Consider the following 20,726-nt stretch of genomic DNA (forward strand, 5'->3'; position numbering starts at 1 on the left):
TTCTTTCATATCTATAGAAAGGGATTCTCTGCTTTTTTCAACTCCAGCTAGTATTCTTACTATCATGATTCTAAATTCTGGTTCAGACATCTTGCTTCTGTCTGTGTTAAGTCCCTGGTTGTCATTTCCTCCTGTTCTTTCTTTGGGGGTGAATTCCTTTGTTTTGTCATTTTGAGGGAAGAAAAAAAAATCAATAAAATAAATAAACAAAATAGAAGCTAAAAAGTTAAAAACAACACAAACTTAATAAAGGATGCTAGCACCTACGTGTGTTTTTTTTCTGGTTGTTGAAAGAAGCTTGATAGAGAAAAAAGGGAAGGAAAAGATAAGAAAAAGGAAAAAGAACATGTTTGAAAAAACCCGAATAAGGTAAAATAAAATGAAATGATGAAAGTAAAATAGAATTTAAAAAACTTACAAAAATGTAAGAAATATAACAGAAAAAAATTCGTTCTTATAAAAACGGAAAATAAAAACATTTTCTTCATTTTTTTGTATTCAAGAATAAGAAAAGAAAAAAATATTGAATAGATGGATCTGGGAACAGAATGAAATACGATTGAAATTCCATCCAGTTTCCCCTAGAAGTCAAGCCATGAAACATTTTATAGTCAGTAAACTAAGCAGGCGGAGAGATGTGTGGTGTTCCTCTAGAGCAAGTTGGCTCAGTTGGGTGGGGCTTGGTGTAGTGCCTTCATTCTCCACTATATGGTGTTACTTAGTTTACTGGGATGGATCATTGTGGTTCTAATGGCACGTGTGTGCATGTGTGGGAGGAAGAGGTGAGAATGGCATCACCCAGCTACCCTTTCTCTAGTATCAGAACTCTGTGCTCTTGCCTACCAGCAGTCAAACACCCCTCCTTTGTCTCCAGCTTCCATTCACGCCCCCATTCTACAATGTCCATGACCAAGCCATCGGCCTGCCAGGCAACACCTCCCTCCTGAATTTTATCTCAGATGGGTCTGTGTTTCCAAACACACCCACCTCCTGGTATGTTCATGTGACTCTGCTGCTGCTGATGCCCAGAGACTGTGGCCAGGTGCCAGCTCATCCCAGAAAAAGTTGGTGCGATCATGTAGCAGCAGTGTTTCAGGGATTTTGGTAAATTAGAACACCCATCTGCCACTAGGCTTCACCCTTAATGTCCTTGTTCCAACACCAGCAAATGTGTCTATTGTCTGGGGTCCCCTGGGACGTTTTTCTGTGTGGAGACCAAACAGCCTCTCCCAAATGTCCTCTCAGGAGGGAACTGCCTCTCCCTGTGTGGCCTGAGGACCTTTTGGATCTTGCACTATGCTCCTAGGGATTCACCTTTCCTACCAGAGCTTCACCAGGTATCGAGCTGCAGTTTAACTCTGTGCTCCACTGTTTATAGCATCTTAATAGAATTTAAACCCTCTTCTTTCTCCTTTCTCTCCCCTTTTTTTGTTCAGTCTCTTGGAGTCCCTTTCTCCCTTTTTTTGTTCAGTCCATTCTTTCTCTTTCTCTCCAGCTGCTTTCAGGCGGGTGGTGCTTTTCCCATACTCTCCCCCCTGTCTCTGCCCTCTCTTCATAAGCAGAAATAGCTCCCTACCCTCTGCAGCTTCTCTCTCCCCCACTTCACCTCTCTATGCTGTGTACCTGCTGAGTTCTGTGACTGAAGTTGTTTAGATTGTTGTGTTAATCATCAAATCAGTTTCCTAGGTGTGAAAGATGATTTGGTGTTGACCTAGCTGCATTTCAGTGATGAGAGAGAAAAAAAAATCCCATACTGCTCCACCATCTTGGACCCACCTCAAATGATTTTTTTAATGTATTGTTGGATTTGGTTTGCTTATATTTTGTTGAGGATTTTTAAAAAAAATATATTTATTTTGGGCAGAGTGCAAATGGGGGAGGGGCAGAGAGAGACGGACAGAGGATCCTAAGTGGGCTCTACACTGACAGGCTGAGGCAGTGAGCCCGATGAGGGGCTCAAACTCATGAACTGCAAGATCATGACCTGAGCCTTGGTTGGATAGTCAACCGACTGAGTCACCCAGTGCCCCAAGGATTTTTGCCTCTATGTTCATCAGAGAAATTGGCTTGTAGTTCTCTTTTTTAGTGGTATTGTTACTTGCTTTTGGTATCTGGATTATGCTCACCTCATGGTATGAATTTGGCAGTTTTCCTTCTATATTTTTAGGAATTATTTGAGAAGCACTGGTATTAACTCTTCTTTAAATGTTTGATAGAATTCGCCTGTTGTGGACTTTTGTGTCTTGGCAGTTTTTGATAATTCATTCCTTCTCCTTGCTGGTAACAGTCTCTTCAGATAGTCTATTTATTCCTCTTTCAGTTTTGGTAGGTTACATGTTTCTAGGAACTTATCCATTTTTTTCTAGATTGTCCAGTTTGTTGGCATATACTTTTTCATAATACTCTCTTACAGTTGTTTGTATTCTATTGTGTTGGTTGTTATTTCTCCTCTTTCATTTGTGATTGTTTGAGTCCTTTCTCTTGCTCTTTTTTTTCACTCCTTTTTTTCTTTTTCTTTTTCTTTTTTTTATCTGTCTGGTTAGTGCATTATCAATTACATTGATCTTTTCAGAGAAGTAGCTCCTGGTTACATTGATCTGTTGTTTTTTAAAAATTTCTGTATTATTTATTTCTGCTCTAATCTTTATTTCCTTTCTTCTGGTGGTTTTGTATTTTGATTGTTCTTTTTTTTAGCTCCTGTAGGTGTAAGGATATATGGTTTGAGATTTTTCTTCTTGAGCTAGGCCTGTATTGCTATAAACTTCCCTGTTAGAACTGCTTTTGCTATATCACAAAGGCTTTGTGTTTTTATTTTTGTTTCCATATACTTGTTGATTTCTTCTTTTGTTTCCTGGTTGACCCACTGATTGTTTAGTAATATGTTATTTGACCTCCATGTATATGTTGTCTTTCCAGATTTTTTTTTCTTGATTGATTTCTAGTTTCATAATGTTGTGGTCAGAAAATATGCATGGTGTGATTGTGATTTTTTTGAATTTGTTGAGCTTTGTTTTGTGGTCTAAGTGTGATCTAGTCTGGAGAATGTTCTGTGTGCACTTGAAAAGAATTTGTATTCTGTTTTAGAATGGAATGTTCTGAATATATCTGTTAAATCCATCTGGTTCAATTGGTTATTTAAAGCCACTGTTTCCTTGATTTTTTGTTTGTTTGTTTGTTTGTTTGTTTGGATGATCTAGCCAGTGATATAAGTGGTGTGTTAAAATATGCTATTATTATTATGTTACTATTGATTAGTTGCTTTATTAACTGTTTTATGTATTTCGGTGCTTCAGTGTTGGGGACATAAATATGTAGAATTATTACATCTTTTTGTCAGATTGTCCCCTTTATGATTATATAGTTTCCTTTGTCTCTTCTTAGCTGCCTTGATTTTAAAGTCTCTTTTGTCCCATATAAATATTGTTACTCCAGCTTTGTTTGACATCCATTTGCATGATAAATGTTTCTACATCCCTTCACTGTCAATCTGCAGTGTGTCTTTAGGTATGAAATGACTCTCTTCTAGGCTGCATGTAGATGAGTCTTGTTTATCTACTCTGACACTGTATGTCTTAATCAGTCACCACTATGTCTTTCAATTGGAGTGTTTAATCCATTTACATGCAAAGTAATTATTGATGTATACTTCTTGCTATTTTGTTAATTATTCTATGGTTTCTGTAGTTTTTCTCTGATCCTTTCTTCTTGTGTACTCTTCCATGGTTTGCTGGTTTTCTTTAGTGATCTACTTGAATATTTTTCTCTTTATTATTTGGGTATGTATTATTGGCTTTTGATTTGTAGTTTCCGTTAGGTTTGTATGTAACACCTGCATACAGCAGTCTGTATTAAGTTGATGGTCACTTAAGTTTGAACCCATTTTTTACTCCTCTCTCCCCATGTTTAAAGTGTATTGTGTAATACTTGACACCCTTTTGCGAATCCCTCAACTGATTTTTCTTCTGTAGAAATACTTATCCTTTAATGCTTTTGTGTGTCTGTTTTTCATACTGTCACTTACAGTCTTTCCATTTGAGATTCCCCATTAATATTTCTTGCATGGCTGGTTTAGTTGTCACGAACTCCTTCAGTTTTTGTTAGAGAAACTTTCTCTTTCCTTATATTCTGACTGACAGCCTTGCTTGATAGAGTAATCTTGGTTGTAGATTTTTCCCTTTTAGCACTTTCATTTATCATGTCACTCTTGTGGCCTGAAAGGTTTATGCTGAAAAATCTGCTGATAGCCTTATGGAGTTTCCCTTGTATGTAACTGTTTCTTTTCTCTTGCTGCTTTTTTTTTTTTTTTTAATTTTTTTTTTCAACGTTTATTTATTTTTGGGACAGAGAGAGACAGAGCATGAACGGGGGAGGGGCAGAGAGAGAGGGAGACACAGAATCGGAAACAGGCTCCAGGCTCTGAGCCATCAGCCCAGAGCCCGACGCGGGGCTCAAACTCACAGACCGCGAGATCGTGACCTGGCTGAAGTCGGACGCTTAACCGACTGCGCCACCCAGGCGCCCCTCTTGCTGCTTTTAAAATGTTTCTGTATCACAATTTTTTGAGCCTTTTTCTTTTTTTTGTTCTTAATGTTTATTTTTGAGAGAGAGAGTGCACATGAGCATGCAAGTAGATGAGGGCAGAGAGAGAGGGAGACCAGGAATCTCAAGAATATGCAATGACAGTGCAGAGCCTGAAATGGGGCCCAAACTCACAAACCATGAGATTGTGACTTGAGCCAAATAAAGAGTCAGGCGCTTTAATCAACTGAGCCACCCAGGCACCCCTTGCCATTTTCATTCTTGGTGTGGACCTCCTTTGGTTGATTTTGTTGGGGGAAATCTCTGTGACTCTTGGACCTGAATCTGTTTCCTTTCCTAGATTTGGGGAGTTTTCAGCTATTATTTCTTCAAATAAATATTCTCCCATCTTTTCTCTCTCATCTCCTTCTGGGATCCCTATAATGTGAATGTTATGCTTCATGGAGTTGCTGTGTTTCCTAAGCCTATTCTTGTTTTGCATAATTCTTTTTTCTCTTATTCAGCTTGATTACTTTGCATTACTTTCTTCTAGTTCACTAATGCATTCCTCTGCTTCTTCCAGTCTGCTATTGATCCATCAAGTGTATTTTTAATTTTATTTATTGTGTTGTTCATCTCCGAGGAGTTCTTTTTTACGTTTTTTCTTTGCTAAGGGTGTCATTGATTTCCCCCTCTTAAGTCCAGTGAGTATCTTTATGATCATTACTTTAAATTCCCTATCAGGCATGTTACTTTGATCTTGTTCACTTAGGTCTCTTGCTGTGGTTTTGTTCTTTCATTTGTGATGGATTTCTCTTTCTCCTCATTTTGCCTGACTCTCTGCTTCTCTGTGTTAGCAAAGTCAGCTACATCTCTTGCTGTTGAAAGTTGTGGGTGGAAGTGCATTTTTAAATAGGTGGTGCTTGTCCTCCTCTACAGGAGATGTGCAGCCACCCTGGAGACGAGGTGTCTCACTGGTTCCTGAAGGTGGTTGTGTGTTTAGGATGAGAAGCAGGGGAGGTAAATAGTGCCTGCCAGCTTCTCTGTTCCTGGAGAAGTCCCTCAGGGAACTCTGTGATTAGTTAACCAACTATCCCTCCTGTAAGCCCCACGTGCCTTTCATGTTGCTGCTTCACTGCAGAGATAGCAGGCTATTTGTTGTGCTATCTCTCTAAGGGTGGGGACTAAGGTGCCTGTTGCCCTTTGGGCTCTCTCAGAGCAGAGCCAGCTGATTTTTGCTGTTTTTTTAGGTTTGCCTGGAAGCTTTATGTCCAGCTGGTTGTAAGAATTAAAAAAAAAAAAAATTGGCCCCTGTGATTTAAAGCCAAATGTTAGGGGATTTCTCTTTCCTTTGCAGGCTTCCTGTTGTGATAGACTGTTTCTCACCTGTGTCTGCTCCTATGGCTTCCTCTGGTAGTCAGATCCTTGGGGCTTAGGGTCCTGCTGAGTCTTCACCCTTCCTCTTTGATGTGGCCTCTTCTCCACATTAGTTGTGGAGTTTGTTCAGCAAGTCTTTGGGTCCTTTTCTGGGTATTGGCTCCTATGTGAGTGTTACCTAGTTGTACCCATGGGATGAGATGAGTTTAGGGTTCTCTTACTCTTTTATCTTCCCTGAGAAGTCTCCCATCAAGCATCAAATGTATTTTTAATTTCACTTACTGTATTCTTCATATCTGATTGTTGTTTTTTTTTAATCTTTGTTAAGGGTCTCACTGAGGTCCCCCACTCTTTTCTCTAGTCCAGTGAGTATCTTTTTTTTTCTTTCTTTTAAAAAAAAATTTTTTTTTTAACGTTTATTTATTTTTGAGACAGGGAGAGACAGCATGAACGGGGGAGGGCCAGAGAGAGAGGGAGACAAGAATCTGAAACAGGCTCCAGGCTCTGAGCTGACAGCACAGAGCCTGACGCAGGGCTTGAACTCACGGACCGGGAGATCATGACCTGAGCCGAAGTCGGATGCTTAACTGACTGAGCCACCCAGGGGCCCCTCCAGTGAGTATCTTTATGACCACTACTTTAAATTCTTTATCAGGCAGATTACTTACTTCTGTTTCGTTTAGCTCTCTTGCTGTGATTTTGTTCTTACATTTGGGACATCATCTTCTTTCTCTTCATTTTGCCTAACTTTCTGTGTCTTTCTCTCTGTGTTAGCAAAGTCAGCTATGGCCCTTGCTCTTGAAAGTGATGGCCTTAGGAAGAAGAGGTCCTGTCACGTGCTGCAGTGAGTCCAGTGTCCCCTGTTCATCAGAACCTGGTGCTTCAGGGGTGTCTCCTGTGTGTGTTGCGAGTGCCCCGTAGTTGTGGCTAAGCCACATTTATTTGCCTTCAGTCCAGTCAGCTGCAGTGGCTTTTTGCCTGTTGTGGGCAGGGTTTGGTCCCTGTGGTGGCAGTGGGCCTGTCTGGGGCTGCCTTGGGCTTGAGTTGAGTCTGACCAGGCATTTGCCAGAGACGAAGTAGCACCTGAGAAGCTTCTGTTGGTGGATGGGACTATAGATAAGATTTCTTCCTCCTGCCCCCTGTCTGGGTTAGTTGGACTGGTTTATGTGGTCATCTGTCCCTCTGCCTGGGGGAGGAGTCACCTTGGAGTGGCGGTGGTGGCCCCTGTTGGGGCTGCTTGCATACTGCCGGGCTTGTGGCCCCAGTTTGGATGGGCTGCGGCCAAGAGCATATGGTGGGGGGCAGACCCACCATGTGCAGGGGTGTGGGGGCAGATGGGTGGTGCTGGTTGCAAGGTTTGTGAGCAGCTGGTCCTCTGCAAGAGGGATTGAAGTGGGCCTGTGTGGAGGGGGCAGATCCACTAAAGCACAGCGCCGGGTGGTGGGGCATATGGTGCAGTCAAGTTAGGTGGTGGATGTTGGCACTGTGCTGGTTCCCACGGGTGGCCGTGTGTTTATGCTGGGGGCGGGGGTGGGAAATGGTGCCTCTGTTCCTGGAGGAGTCTTGCAGTGTTCTCTGTCCCTTTGGGCCAAGCTCTTCGTAAATAACTCTTTTTATATACCTCAAGCATTTTTTCAAACTGCTGCTTCTATTGACATATCTCCATGGGCCGTTTGTTGTTCCGTCTCTTTAAGGGTGGAAGCTCAGGTTCCTATCACCCTCCTGGTTCTCCCAGAGCTGAACTTGATTGTGAAAGTTAAGGATGTTAAGCCTGACTGATCATAAGACCTCTAGAAGTTAGGCCTCTGTGGTTTTCAAAGTCAAATGTTAGGGGGATTCATCTTCCCAGTGCAGGCCCCCGTGTCTTAGGTCTGAGGTCTGCTCCCTTCTCTGTGCCTGTGGTGTCCCTGCCTCCTGCACACAGCCCCATGGGTCAGTTTGCTCCCGACCATGTTTCCTGCCTTCCTATGGCCCCTTCTCTACAATTAGCTGTGGAGAGTCTGTTCTGCCAGTGTTTGGGTTGTGCTCTTTTTGTTTGTTTGTTTATTTGGAGAGAGAGTGTGAGAGCTTGTGTGTGAGTAGGGAAGGGGCAGACAGAGAGACGGCGAGAATCCCAAGTAGGCTCAGTGCTGCCCTCCAGAGCTCAACATGGGGCTCCATCTCACCAACCCGTGAGATTAGGACCTGAGCCGAAATCAAGAGTTGGATGTTCAGCTGACTGAGTCACCTAGGTGCCCCGTGTTTTGGGGTTATTTATACTGAGCTGTTATCTAGGTTCCTCTTACTCTGCCATCTTCCCAGGAAGTTCTGAATGGGGCATCATTTAGTGTGGAGGTCAGTGCATGCCATCACCGTACCCCCTACTTCCACCCTAAGGTCACGGTCTCTAGACTGTTTTATTCCAGCTGTGTAGTCCCATCTGGGTCTCAGTGGCACGCTCTGCCTTTAATGATCATGAAGGGTGAATGCACCACCTGGGTATTCTTTGTCTTTGTCCATGACCTTTGAGAACCACATACAGATGTGGTAGTGAGGTCAACCCAAGAAAACCAGTCCTCCTAACGACTACTGGGACGACATAGGCAATCTTGGTTCTGGTTCTGACCATGATACTCGTATTGCGTATCTTGGTAGCTTCATGCAAATCACTTGACTCACTCGAGTTTCTGTCCTTTACTTGTAGAATGAAGGGGCTCAAGGACTTTCCCAGATGATGTCAGTTGCCATTTCTGGATGAATTCGCAGTTAAGGTAAGGCTACCTGTGGAACACAGGTTCTCAGGGGTGTAACACATCACATGTTGTGTTGTCATCACCAGTCAGAAACGGCTGGTCAGATGGCCTTCCATGTGACCATCAGGGGCCTAGCTCCTTACATACTCTAAGTCTGCCTGCCTTTAAATTGGGGGCTTTGTGAGGTTGCCAGGAATGAGCAGACCAATGAATGCTCTAGATGTAGAGGATTCAAAATATGCCCCTTCCACCCACATTCCATTGGCCAGAATTTGGCCCCATGGGATCACACCTATGCACCAGGAAGTCTGCGAATTGTGGTCAAGCATGTGTGGTGAGGAAAGGGAAACGGCTTTGCTATACAACCAGCCATTTGGATAGAGAAGACCACTGGCCACTTAAATGGCAGCTTCTCCTTAACAACATCTCCTGCAACCAGGGGACTCCTATACAGGAGGGCACTGTCCTAATCTTGTCAAGAGACAGAGCAGGATGATTAGGGAGTGTAGCCACACATCCAGGATTGCCCAGGAGGGGCCCAGCTCAGGCCTGTGGTCTTGGTAATTCCAGCCAGTTGGTACCCCTTTGGATAACTGATAGCATCACCCTCAGACTACAGGATGGACAGAGCAGAGGAGGGGAGAGAGGACCAGATTTGGCGAAGACCTGGGATATTGCTGAAGAGAAGCCATAAGCCGCTGTTCCGTAAAGACAGTATTTTTTTTTTAATTTTAAAATTCTGCATCTGAAAACACAGTATGACAGAAAGCATCTATGTACACCTGCAGTGTTTTTGGTATGATACAGTATTTAATACATCCACTGTTTTCTGCAAAAAATTTTGCTTTGTCAGACAGAAACAAACTCCCCTAGACAAAAAAATACAGCTAAGGCACAATTTCGTTGTTGTTTTTCTGCTAAATGAAAAGACAGAAAAGGTGCAAAAATGGGCGGGTAGTGCAATCATTTCCAAGAATCACTGTCTACCTTGAGGAAAAGCATTTGTAGGATTGGAATTTTGATAATTCGTCAATTTCAGATAGTTCAATATCTCTTAAAATACTCCTTTAAATAAATAGCAAAATATCTACATCTTTCAGGTGTGTGCCATTGGAATTTTTTTAAACTTTATTTACAGATTTTTTAAATCAATACATTACAAAATATTTCTGTACAGTTTTATGCATATCATGATCTATAACAAAATAGTTATTTTTAAAAACTATATCACCACATGTCTTTGAAAAAAATGAGGGGGACAGTAATAACTTATCGTGAGGCCTCTAAAAAAAAAAATACCCAAACACACGCTATTGACAACATATTAGAAACAAAAAAAGACCGAGAACGGACTCGAAGGACGGTTGCGCTCAATTCCAGTAAATTTCCTATGAAACCCTAGGGTTGTCTTTGGCCTCCAACAGAGCCTGGAACAACAGAAGGCGCAAGTGTGATCCCTTTGAGAACACGACCCATCAGCTGGGAATATTTAATGCTCTCACTTTCCAGGCAGGAAGGAGGAAGAGAGAAACTGAGAAACTCTCCTGCTTTACCCTTGAACGAAGTACCTCCAAGTCACCACGCCTGGGTGGGGGTGGGGGAGAGAGGGTACCTCGGCAGTGTGCGCGGAGGACGGGCTGACGTTCACGTGAGCACCCGAGCCTTCGTTTCACCCACAGGAACAACAGAAGAGTGCTTCTCTTAAAGACGGCGTTTAGAAGCCATGTGTATGGCATCTGCAAACTACAGACGGGCAGCCTCTCGCTTAGGAGGCTGCCGCGAAAGCTTCAGGATGCTCCTTCTTCTCGGATGTTGGTGGAAGGTGGACGGAGAGGGCAGTCAGCTTTCCAAAAATAATTTTAAGGCCACATTTCAAAAAGGAGAAACCTAAGGCTTTTGGGGGTGAGGGAAGGAAAATGAAGGAGGAGATGGGAGAGGGGGATGGAGGTGCAAGGGGGCAGAACCTGCTTTTCCTGGGGACTCCGTGGGCAGAGGCAGTGGGGAGGCTTCCCAGCCGGAAGGAGGGGGGCTGCTTTCTCCCTGGGTGGGGCTTGGGGAGGACAGAACCAAAGACAACGTGAGGGGCAGACACAGGTGGCGCATGAAAGCCCTCAGTCTAGGGTCTATAAAGTATCGGATTTGCAACGTAAAAAAAAAATACTTTTGAGAGACAGAGAAGGAAACAGAGGGAGAGAATTTGCATAGATTGTACATTCAGCTCGAGCAGATTTGGGACACCTAATTGTTTCTCCCCCAGGTAAACTTCTCAGCAGACACAATGAGGTAGCGCCTGTGGTAGACCCATGGGCAAAGTAAGGTAACTGAGGCAAAGAGGGCATCCCGCGAGCAAGCAGGGCTTCCGAAACGTGCGCCAGGACAGCTGCTCAAATGTAGGACTTGGAGAGAGCTGGGCTGCGCCACAACCTCCCGGGCCCCCCAGCCAGCCTGTCATCCATCACCTCTGCCTGGGCGGGCAGGAATTCTGGAAAGTGTGGGCCTCTTTAGGTTGAAGGGGCAGCGACTGAGGTCTCCAAATTCTTTTTTTTTTAAGCACCATCTTGGGACCTAGGACAGCTGAACAAGCCATTCCTCCTGGGACCCTTCTCTGCAGGACGGTCTCTCCTGGTTGGAATGACTGGTAAGAGGTTTGTGGTTTCTTCAGAGCGATTGGTGAGATTTCACCAAGGGTGGCGCTTTTCCTCCTCCACGTGGGCACTGCCTACCTCATGGTAAACCACCTCTCCAGCCAGCAGGTGGGCCGGCAGGCAGTGCCCAGGACGAACTGTGGAATTTCCCTTTGCCCACTCTCTCCAACAAAACAAAGAAAAAGCCTTGCCGACACTTAAAAATCAGATTTCCAGTGACCATCTGGATCCCCTGGCCCCACGGGAAGACTGCACTGTGCCTGCATACTCACGTGCAAAACCAGGCAGCACCCACGATGGAAGGGTCTGGGACCCCTGCCACACAGCGCGGCTCTGACCCGGCAGGTGTTGGCCAGCAGCCGTTGCCAGTACACCCTCCTACTCCATCCCCCCCTTGGGTGCTGTAGGGGAGCTTGCGTCCTGAGTCCCCGGTAGACTGGGCTGTGTCAGGGGACAGGCTAAAGCCCTACACGTCTGTACTCTGCCCCTTCCTGGCAAAGAGATCAAGGTTCCAGCTGGTGTCCATGCACCAGCCAGGGAACGATGAAGGCAGTGCATCCACCTGCCCCCTTGCCCCGTCCCCCGACATCTGGGGCCTTGCTGGTTCTGAATGTGCTGGCCTTTTAAAAGTTAAACTGCCATGGGGAAATGAAGTCCAAATGATGCCTTGATCTGACCAGAAAGGTCTCTTTCCAAAGGGAGGAAAGGGCACCCTTGTGACCCACGGGGTCTAGGCCATGCTTTCTGTCCTCCCTGGAGACCGTTTGGCGAGACTTGGGCAGGCTGGTTGGGAAATCGCACCGCATGCCCCAGCCTCTGGCATGAGTGACTTCAGACCTGGTCAGTGACTCAGTGCCCCAGGCGCTGCCCTTCCAACTCTGACAGGGTTTCCAGGAGCTTGTGATTAATCGCTCTCAGATTAAAAGAGAGTTCAACTATTAGTGTGTCTCTTGTGGAAACATCTTTTCTCAAATCATCCTAGGCTTTTGCTTATTTTATTCCCTGACCCAAAAGAAACACCTGGGCTGACTACCTGGCATCTCGAATCCCTTGCAGGGAGGGGGCTGCGGATCGTGCCCAGAGTAAGCTGGCCCTGGCCCCTCCCCTCGTTCTGGGGGGAAAGCCAGCAACGTGGGCAAGTGTGGACATGGGGCTGAGCCCCACACAGGACGCTGTGGAAAACACGCGCTCCTAGCCACTCTCCCAGGAGGGAGAAAAGGCAGGCTCCCTGGGTGGGCTGGGGTGGAAAGAGGTGGTGGCAGAGGCCTCTGGGCTCGACCTGGGCTTGCAGAGCAAGACCCTCCACAGCCCCTGCAGCCCATTGACAGGGGCTAACTCCCAGCTCGGTCCGACTACTCCCCCTTTTTCTAAACTGGATCTTTCTTCTTCCCAGGCTTGCAAAGAGTCAGGTTCCCTCTGTCACCTGCTAAGGCCCCTCTCCCTCCACCTGAGTCGTTGGCCTGTTCGGTACTGGAGGCCCAGCCCAGGCTCCCACCCTGCCTGAGAAGGAGGAAGGCTTCATTGTCGTGAGGGGCATCCCACTATGAGTTAGCAGATGCTGAGGCACACACTCTCCTCATAGTGTCCAACACCACTGCCTTTCTCTCAGGACGTGGAGAATACAGAGCAGACAGGAGACAGACAGACACTGGCCGCGGGGAGGGAGGGGGGGGGCCTTTCATGAATAAAGGCAGCTTCAGTTAGTAAGAGAACATAACTAACAAGCTGCAAACGCAGCACCTACTATTAGTCATGGACTAAAACATATAAATAATAAATACTGCAAGTGTCCCTCTTCCAGCCCCTCCCTGGCCCGCAGGACATCCTGCCTGGTGGGGCAGGGGCTTGGGGGTGAGAGGCATGGGCTCTGCTCCCTTCACACGCATGCTGCACAGAGACACAGGATAGACTCTGCAGCAGAACATGGTGCAGCCACGGGTGGGCCTGTGCCAAAGAAAGCCTGTCATGGGGATGGGGTGGGGGCTGGAGGAGGAAGGGGGCTGGAGCCACGGCTCAGATGTCAGGTTTCTGCACCTCGAGCACTTGGAGTAACACTGCTGTTAAGGTAGTAACCAATCACATCCGCAAGCTTCCCCCTTTGACGTGGCACCTCACAGGAGGAAGGACATGGAGTTAGAAACCAAATCTGAAATGCTTTTGCAGGGATGTAGAAAGTCTGGTCCATTCCTACAGCACCAGGGATGGGGGTGGCAGGTAGGACTCACAGAGGTCTGGAGTGTCCGGACCTCAGGGCAGAAGGGCTCACGCACGGGAGGGTATTGCTGTGCTGTCCAGCTCAGGAGTTGGCTCCCAACAATCTCTGAGTTTCATGGCCATGGTCCCCAAAGTTCCCACTGGCCAGGACCCACGAGGTCATGGTCTCAGTCTCCTGGCCCACGAATGCCTAGGAGACTTGATGCTTATAAGCATCAGCCTGTCGGTGGCAGTCCGGAGGGAGGCTGGCCTGGAACCCTGGCCCTGTGACACCTTGGGGAACCTTGGCCATGTTCCATCGAAAGGCTCTCCTGCGCATCTAGTGACTAAGGAGGACAACTCAACCCGACAAGGCTGGGGGAAGGCTCAGACAGTCTCCTTCTCCAGCCCAGGAGCAGGAAAATGAGCCCAAGCAGGGGGCTGGAGATCAATCAAGCCCACGGTCTGGGCCGTGCTTTTCCAACTGGCTTTTGCAGAGCCTGTGGGTTCTGGACAGGTACCTTGGGAGGTGCCACTGACAAAGGGACAGCCTGGTGGGCTGTGCTTGGAGAAGAACCTTACACTCCCCAGCTTCAACCAGAGCAGCCTGGAGTTCAACTGCACCTTGAACTTCCCCCTTCCAACTGAGCTTAGTAAACTAAAGTCTGCTGCTCAAAATAAAAGTTTTGAGAATCACTTGTCTGGGGGACTGGGTCACTGGCAGGGACAACAAAGAACCTATAGGCTTTGAGGATCAACCAAAAGAGGTAAGACCACTGTGGCGCGGGGACCAAGCAGTCCTTGCCCCCAGTACCCAGCTTGTCAAATGCAGGTCGTCGGCAGAAACGGCTTTGACCTCTACACCTTCCTTCTCCATCATTCTGTAGCCATGAGAGCTCCTCTCACAAAAGACACCCCTCCCCCCCCCCGCCCCGGGGGTGGGAGGCCAGGGTCCAGGTGCCACCGGCCCCCCTGGCTGCTTTCCCTTTGAGATCTGCTGTGGCTCACGTGTGCCCAGTGCTACCTGAGCCGGCCGTCAGGTTTGACGGCCCCCAGCTCCGACTTGGGGTCGGGGCTGAAGGAGCTCCAGGCCGTCTGGCTGCAGGTCTGCATGACGGGGCAGGCAGTGGGGCCCGTGGTGCAGATGTCCATGGCGGCCCACATCCCACCTACCAGCGAGTCCAGCCAGCGCTCGAGGCCCGCGCCAGCCGTGGCCGCGTTCCTGCGAGCCTGCTCCACCTGGGCAGGGCTGATGGGCAGGCTGAGGACGGGGTTCAGGCTCTGGAAGCTCTGTTCCATGTAGGCGCTGCGGAGGGGCCCGTTGTGCAGCCTCAGTGCCTCCTCTGAAACGCAAAGGGGATTAGAGCGTCAGACGCACCACAGAGTGGGGGCTGGCTGCGGGCCTCGCACGGCGCGGGGCACCATCTGTCACCACGTCAGTCACGGGACAAGCTCGGGAAGTTGGGTCAGTGGCCCCCACCGCACAGACGAGGAATCCGACCGTAGGGACGTTCCTTCCCCAGCCAGGGGCCTGCTTGGTGCAGGGCACTGTCCGCTCGTCCCTCCGGTTAGCACATGTTGCCAGAGCAGCGTCAGTTACTAGTCCACACATTCATGTGGTGCATTTAAAGCACCTCCTATGTGCAAGGCATTCACTCCTTCATTCATTCATGTGATAAAGATGTATTCAGTGCTGCCTGGATGGCTCTGCCAGTCGAGCACCCCACTCTTGGTTTCAGCTCCACTCATCTCCCGGTTTGTGAGATCGAGTCCCACATCGGGCTCCGTGATGACAGGGCATAGCCTGCCTGGAACTCTCTCCTCCTCTCTCTCTCTCTGCTCCTCCCTGGCTTGCACACATACTCTCTCTCTTCAACATTAAATGTTTTTTCTTAAGTGCCAAGCTCCACTCAGTGGTGGAGTGAACCAGGTAGTCAAGAAGATTACGACCCCGGGGAGGAACACTGATGGCGATAAATAAGCAAGGTCATTTCAATCAGCAATACGCAAAACGGGACTAAACTGGGTGTGACGGTAGAGCAAGGGGTTGGCGAGCTACAGCCCTTGGGCCAAATCTGGCCCACCGCGTATTGTTGTAAATAGAGTTTCAGGGGAACACAGCTATGCCTGTGCGCACCTCCTGTCTGCAGCTGCTTCTGTGCTACCACAGCACATGTGAGTACAGACCGAGACCGTAAGCGGCCCACAAGCCGAAAATATTTACTGTGTAGCCCTTTGCAGTAAAAGCTTGCAGCCCCGGGGTTAGAGAGTGACAAGCGCGTTTCTTTGGGATGAGAGGGGTGAGGCAGGCCTCTGTGAGGTGACAGCTGAGCTGAGTGCTGGTTAATGAGAAAGCAGCAGCCCCAGGTAGATGGCAGGAAAGAGCGTTCAGAGCAGAGGCAACAGTGAGCACAAAGCCTCATTAAGTGCCTTTCTGCAAATCACAGACGTAACGAGAGGCGGGGCGGAGGTTTGAACCCACGTCTGTCGACCTCAGCTGTCTCTCAGGACAGCCCTGCTTTGCTGAACAGCAGCGCTTCATGCATGAGTGCGAAGACAGCAGTCAGGGGGTCCGGGTCTGAATCCCCACGGCCCACACACTTGGGGTGTGGATTCTGATACCGACACTGGGCACCTGGTTTCCTTGACCTAGAACCTTTTGTGATGGTTAGAAGGGTTGACTTCTTTTTAAGTGCTTAAAAAGACACCTGGTGTTAGGATCCCAAATATAGAAAGAACTTGTACAACTCAACACCAAAAAACCCCCAAATAATCCAACTAGAAATCGGCAGAAGACATCCAGAGGGCCAACGGACACATGAAAAGATGCTCATCATCAGTCATTCTTGGAGAAATGCAAATCAAAACCACAATGAGGTATCACCTCACACCTGTCAGAATGAGGACTATAACACACGCACGTGTTGCTGGGGACGTGGAGGAAAAAGAAGCCTCATGTGCTTCTGGTGGGGACGCAAGCTAGTGCAGCCACTGTCACAAACAGTATAGAGGTTCCTCAAAAAGTTAAAAATAGAACTGTCCTCCAATCCAGCACTCACACTACTAGATATTTACCCAGAGAATATGAAAGCACTGATTTGAAAACACACATGCACCCCTATGTTTATTGCAGCATTATTTACAATAGCCACATTATGCAAGCAGCCCAAGTACTGCTTTATCCATAAAGATAAAGAAGGTAACTTATGTACAGTGGTATTTATGCAGTGGAATATTAGTCACAGAGAAGAATGAAATCTTGCCATTGGCAACAACACGGATGGAACTAGAGGGTATAATGCTAAGTGAAATAAGTCAGAGAAAGATAAATACCATACGATTTCCCTCCTGGGTGGAATTTAAGAGACAAGAAGGAAAAAAGAGAAACCAAAAAACCAGACTCAACTGCAGAGAACATACTGGTGGTTACCAGAGGTGAGGTGGGTGGGGGATGGTAAACTAGGTGAGGATTAGGAGTTGCCTATCGAGATGAGCACTGGGTAAGGTACAGATTTGTTGAATCACTACCTGTGCACCTGAAACTATAGAATACCACATGTTAATTATAATGGACTTAAAATTAAACGAGACAAAATCTGGTGCACACACACGCACACAAGCCATGCCAGGCCTGTACTAAGTGCTTGAAGAAGTTTAGCTAGGGTTACTGTGGCTGGTGTTTTTAGGACACAATCCTCCTACACTCACACAGTCACAGGACCGGTGTTATCAACCCCATTTTACAGATGGGGACACAGGTGGCTATTGTGTGAGACAGATCAGGGGTTCAATCCAGGACTGGCTGGTTCCAAAGCTTGTCATCATGACACTATTTGCAGGCACATCCAACCAACTGGAAGCTTTAAGACTGGTTTTAAGTTTTTAAATTTTATTTTCATCTGGAAGCCAGTCTTTCAAAGACTTGGTTTCCCCATCTGTAAACTGGATACTCATTCCTGGTACCAGATTGACCCCGAGGGCTGGCAAGAGGCTCGGGTAAAGGTTCATATGCTCTGTAAACAGTAAAGGAACACTCAGAGAGGAGGCTGTGTGGCTCCTTCCCAGGGTTTCAAGATGGGGGAAGCAGAAAGTGCACGTTTGGGCTGAAGGAAAGCCAAGATACTTCTATTTTGGAGAGGTTCTCTCTTATTGCCTACTCTATTGCCAAATACAAGAACAGGTTTTTAAAACACACGGGCCAGTGGTTCTGGGGAGTTGTGTTTTAGCAAATCAGCTCTTGCCCTGGCTGAGATAGCCAGGGTTCTAAGAAATGTCCTTATAGGACAGTGTGGCATTCAGAAAACGTTTTCTGTTCGCTTGGCAGTGGCTGTCACCCTCACTGGCAACCAGGAGAGCTCAGATAATCCACAGACTGTTTTCTAGTATGTGGTCCATGAGTGAGGTTCACGAAGGGGGAAGAAATACCATACACCTGCCAATAGTGGCATTCACAACATGCCTTGACTACAGACAAGAAAATCAATCCCTCCCTCCCTTCCCTCCTTCCCCTCTCGGTCCCTCCCCTTCCCAGAAGCAGAGGGGCTGGGCTCCAAGGGTAACAGGTACAAGAAGGGGCATGAGCCTGCATGAACATATATCCCGGCTTGCTGTGATTTAGCTGACTTAGGTAGGACCTAACGTGTTTATAAATCTGGCAGACAGGGCGGGTAGCTCCTGAACCATCTGCCCAAGAACAAAACCTGTTCTCTCTCCAGCAGGTCCTGATCTGACCACCAGAGCCTCTCCATGCCTCCACATCTGCAGAGCTGGTGGTGGGGAGATCCCTGAACTGACAAAAGGCAGGGCATGCAAAGTGAAAAGAGCAGCTAACAGACATCTGAACGCTGGGAACCCAGTATTATGGGTGATGCAGAAAACCCTGATGAAAAACGAGGTTAATGTGGGGAAATGCTATCACAGCATTAGCCCGTGATGCTTGCCTCTATAATTAAATTTTCCTCAATTCCACCTCATCAGATTTCTCGAGATTACCAGGGACGCATCAATAGCAAATTACTCCTGATGAATCATTTTACAAACTGCATTGCTCCCACCTTTGTGTCCCCTGCCACTGGAACATCATTAATAGACACAAATGCTGATGTGGGGGTGGGGGGGTGGGGGTCAGCTCCCAGTGGGGTACAATGACCCCTGGCTATTCCTGGGCAGTGTTACAAGAGCCTTGCCATCCTCAGAAACTCTAAGGAGGAAAAACTGGAAAAATCAGGACCCAGTTAAAGGCCCCAGGCTATTTTACTGGGGTGAGGAGGTAGATTCAGGACCCCTCCTTTGTTATATCCGACAGGTGTATGTGGAGCAAAGAGGACAACACTATTTCTATCCCTCTCTTCTGCATCTTTCTTGGGGAACTCTCAGGGTTGCTAAAGATGTGAACCTAATCAAGAGGTCACTTGAGGGCCCTCAGTGGGTCGGCTCTGGCCCAGCTAGTTCTGGATGTGTTCTTTTGCCTGCTTCCCAGGGGAGCTGGGAGGATCAGATTTCCTTCTCCAGAAAATACGAGGCCTGGATCTTTCTGCTTGCTCAGCACAGAAACTTAGCAGAGGCCCACACAAGTTCACTTCAACACCCCCTTGTTAGGATTCCAGGCAACCCCTCCCCATGTCTATGTCCCCCTCTCCTTGTGTCACCAGCTAAATGGCACCCAGCCCAGAACTGAGAGTTTAGCTAACCAGAGGCTGGAGTGCGTTTTTGGCTTCTGGGTTTCTGATCTGTTAGATATAGCCCAACAATTTCAAATACAGAGAGATCCAGAAATCCTGTTTCTAAGAATCTATTTTATAGATGTATCTGCATGGGCATAGACAATTTCAAGAATCTTTGCAGCGTTACCTGTAACCCCACCACGACCGAAAGAAACTGTATGTCCACTCAGGGGATGAAAGATAGATTGTGGGTCTTTCTCCCAGTGGAATACGAGGCAGCTAGTAGCTTTATATATATTGACTCGTTAAGTCCAAAGAGAAGTTTCACCCCAAAATGTATCACTCCATTTTCAAACACCAGCAGTGTGTGTGTGACTTATTTTGTGTGTTGATGCTTTAGAAGCCTTGAGAAACCTCTAGAAGGATGAACACCAAAGTGTTGGCAGTGGTTACTCTGGGAGGTAGGACTGAGCAGGGAGGAAGATGTTCCCAGTGATCAAAGGGGGAGGAGGAAAGGACAGAAAAATAAAAGTAAACTCTCTGGGTAAGAAAAGAAAAAGAAGGTGGCACGTTAAGAGTCTGACATCCCTCTCTGTGCTCAGCAGGAACCACTGTCCTGATTTCCTATTAACAACTCGTTTTCTCACAGCTTTTTATGGACAGAGAATCCTGAAATAACGTAGTGGTGGCTTGGCTTGCTTTTGAACTTTAAATGTATGCGCTCTAATTATGACTCTTCTGTGATATTTTCCTCTCAACATTGTGTTGTAGAGACTCATCCAGATCAATGCATGGCACGGAGCTCCGCTGTCTGAACAGACCCCGCAGTGTTCATACATCTGAATGAGGGCATCTGGACTGCTTCCGGTTTGGTGCCATTATGAACAATTCTGCTCTACTTCTGCACACATCTGTAGGGCATACACCTCAGGCTGGGATTTCTGGGCAGTAGGAGGTGTGTGTTCAGCTTTGGTAGGAGATGCTATGCCATTTTCTAAACCCGTTTTATCACTTTGCCCCATCCCCCGCCCCGTGCCAACGCTACATGGGAAGCCATTATTCTCCAATCCTCCATCATATGATATTGTCTAACCTTCGAACATTTCACAACATAGTGGCATGAAATCGGATCTCTTTTTGCTTTTAATTTGCATTGCTCTCATTATTCATGAGGCTGAGCATCTTTTCATATGTGTGTGGGCCATTTATGCCCTGTCTTTTTTTTTTCCCCTTTCTTTCTCCTTTCTCCTTTGTAGCAAAGGCCAGCAATCCTTTTCTGTAAAGGGCCAGATAGTCGGTTGTTTTGGATTTGTGGGCCATGCAATCTGTCAAAATTACTCAGTGCTGCCACTGTAGTCCCAAGGAAACCATAAACAATATGTAAATAAATGGGTGTGGCTGTGTCCCAATAAAACTTTACTTAAAAAAGAGGGAGCGGGCCAGATTCGGCCCCTGGCTTGTAGTTTGATTTATGGGATTTCTTTATATATTGTGAATGTATTTTTTTTTTTATGTGTAGCAAATATTTTCTTACTAGTCTTTTCATCTAGTGTATCATATTTTTGATGGAAAGAATTTCCTATTTTAATTACTATTTT

General features: G+C 47.0%; 1 protein-coding gene and 1 long non-coding RNA gene across 11 annotated transcripts in view; one reads left to right on the forward strand and one right to left on the reverse strand.

Moving 5' to 3' along the window:
• LOC109495262 overlaps positions 1-12,213 on the forward strand; it is a 373,149-nt gene extending 360,936 nt beyond the window's left edge. For all 8 annotated transcript variants that reach the window (XR_006590893.1, XR_006590894.1, XR_006590889.1 and 5 more), the window contains 2 exons: positions 8,579-8,645; positions 11,179-12,213. This is a non-coding gene — a long non-coding RNA (uncharacterized LOC109495262). The remainder of the gene's footprint in view (positions 1-8,578; positions 8,646-11,178) is intronic.
• The window catches only part of XYLT1 (xylosyltransferase 1), a 313,185-nt gene continuing 301,787 nt past the window's right edge, over positions 9,329-20,726 (reverse strand). For all 3 annotated transcript variants that reach the window (XM_023246430.2, XM_045047341.1, XM_045047342.1), the window contains exon 12: positions 9,329-14,808. In XM_023246430.2, the coding sequence (XP_023102198.2) occupies positions 14,486-14,808 (323 nt within the window). In that variant the 3' untranslated portion in view covers positions 9,329-14,485. The remainder of the gene's footprint in view (positions 14,809-20,726) is intronic.

The sequence above is a fragment of the Felis catus genome, chromosome E3 (assembly GCF_018350175.1).
Source record: "Felis catus isolate Fca126 chromosome E3, F.catus_Fca126_mat1.0, whole genome shotgun sequence".
Taxonomy (NCBI): Eukaryota; Metazoa; Chordata; class Mammalia; order Carnivora; family Felidae; genus Felis; species Felis catus.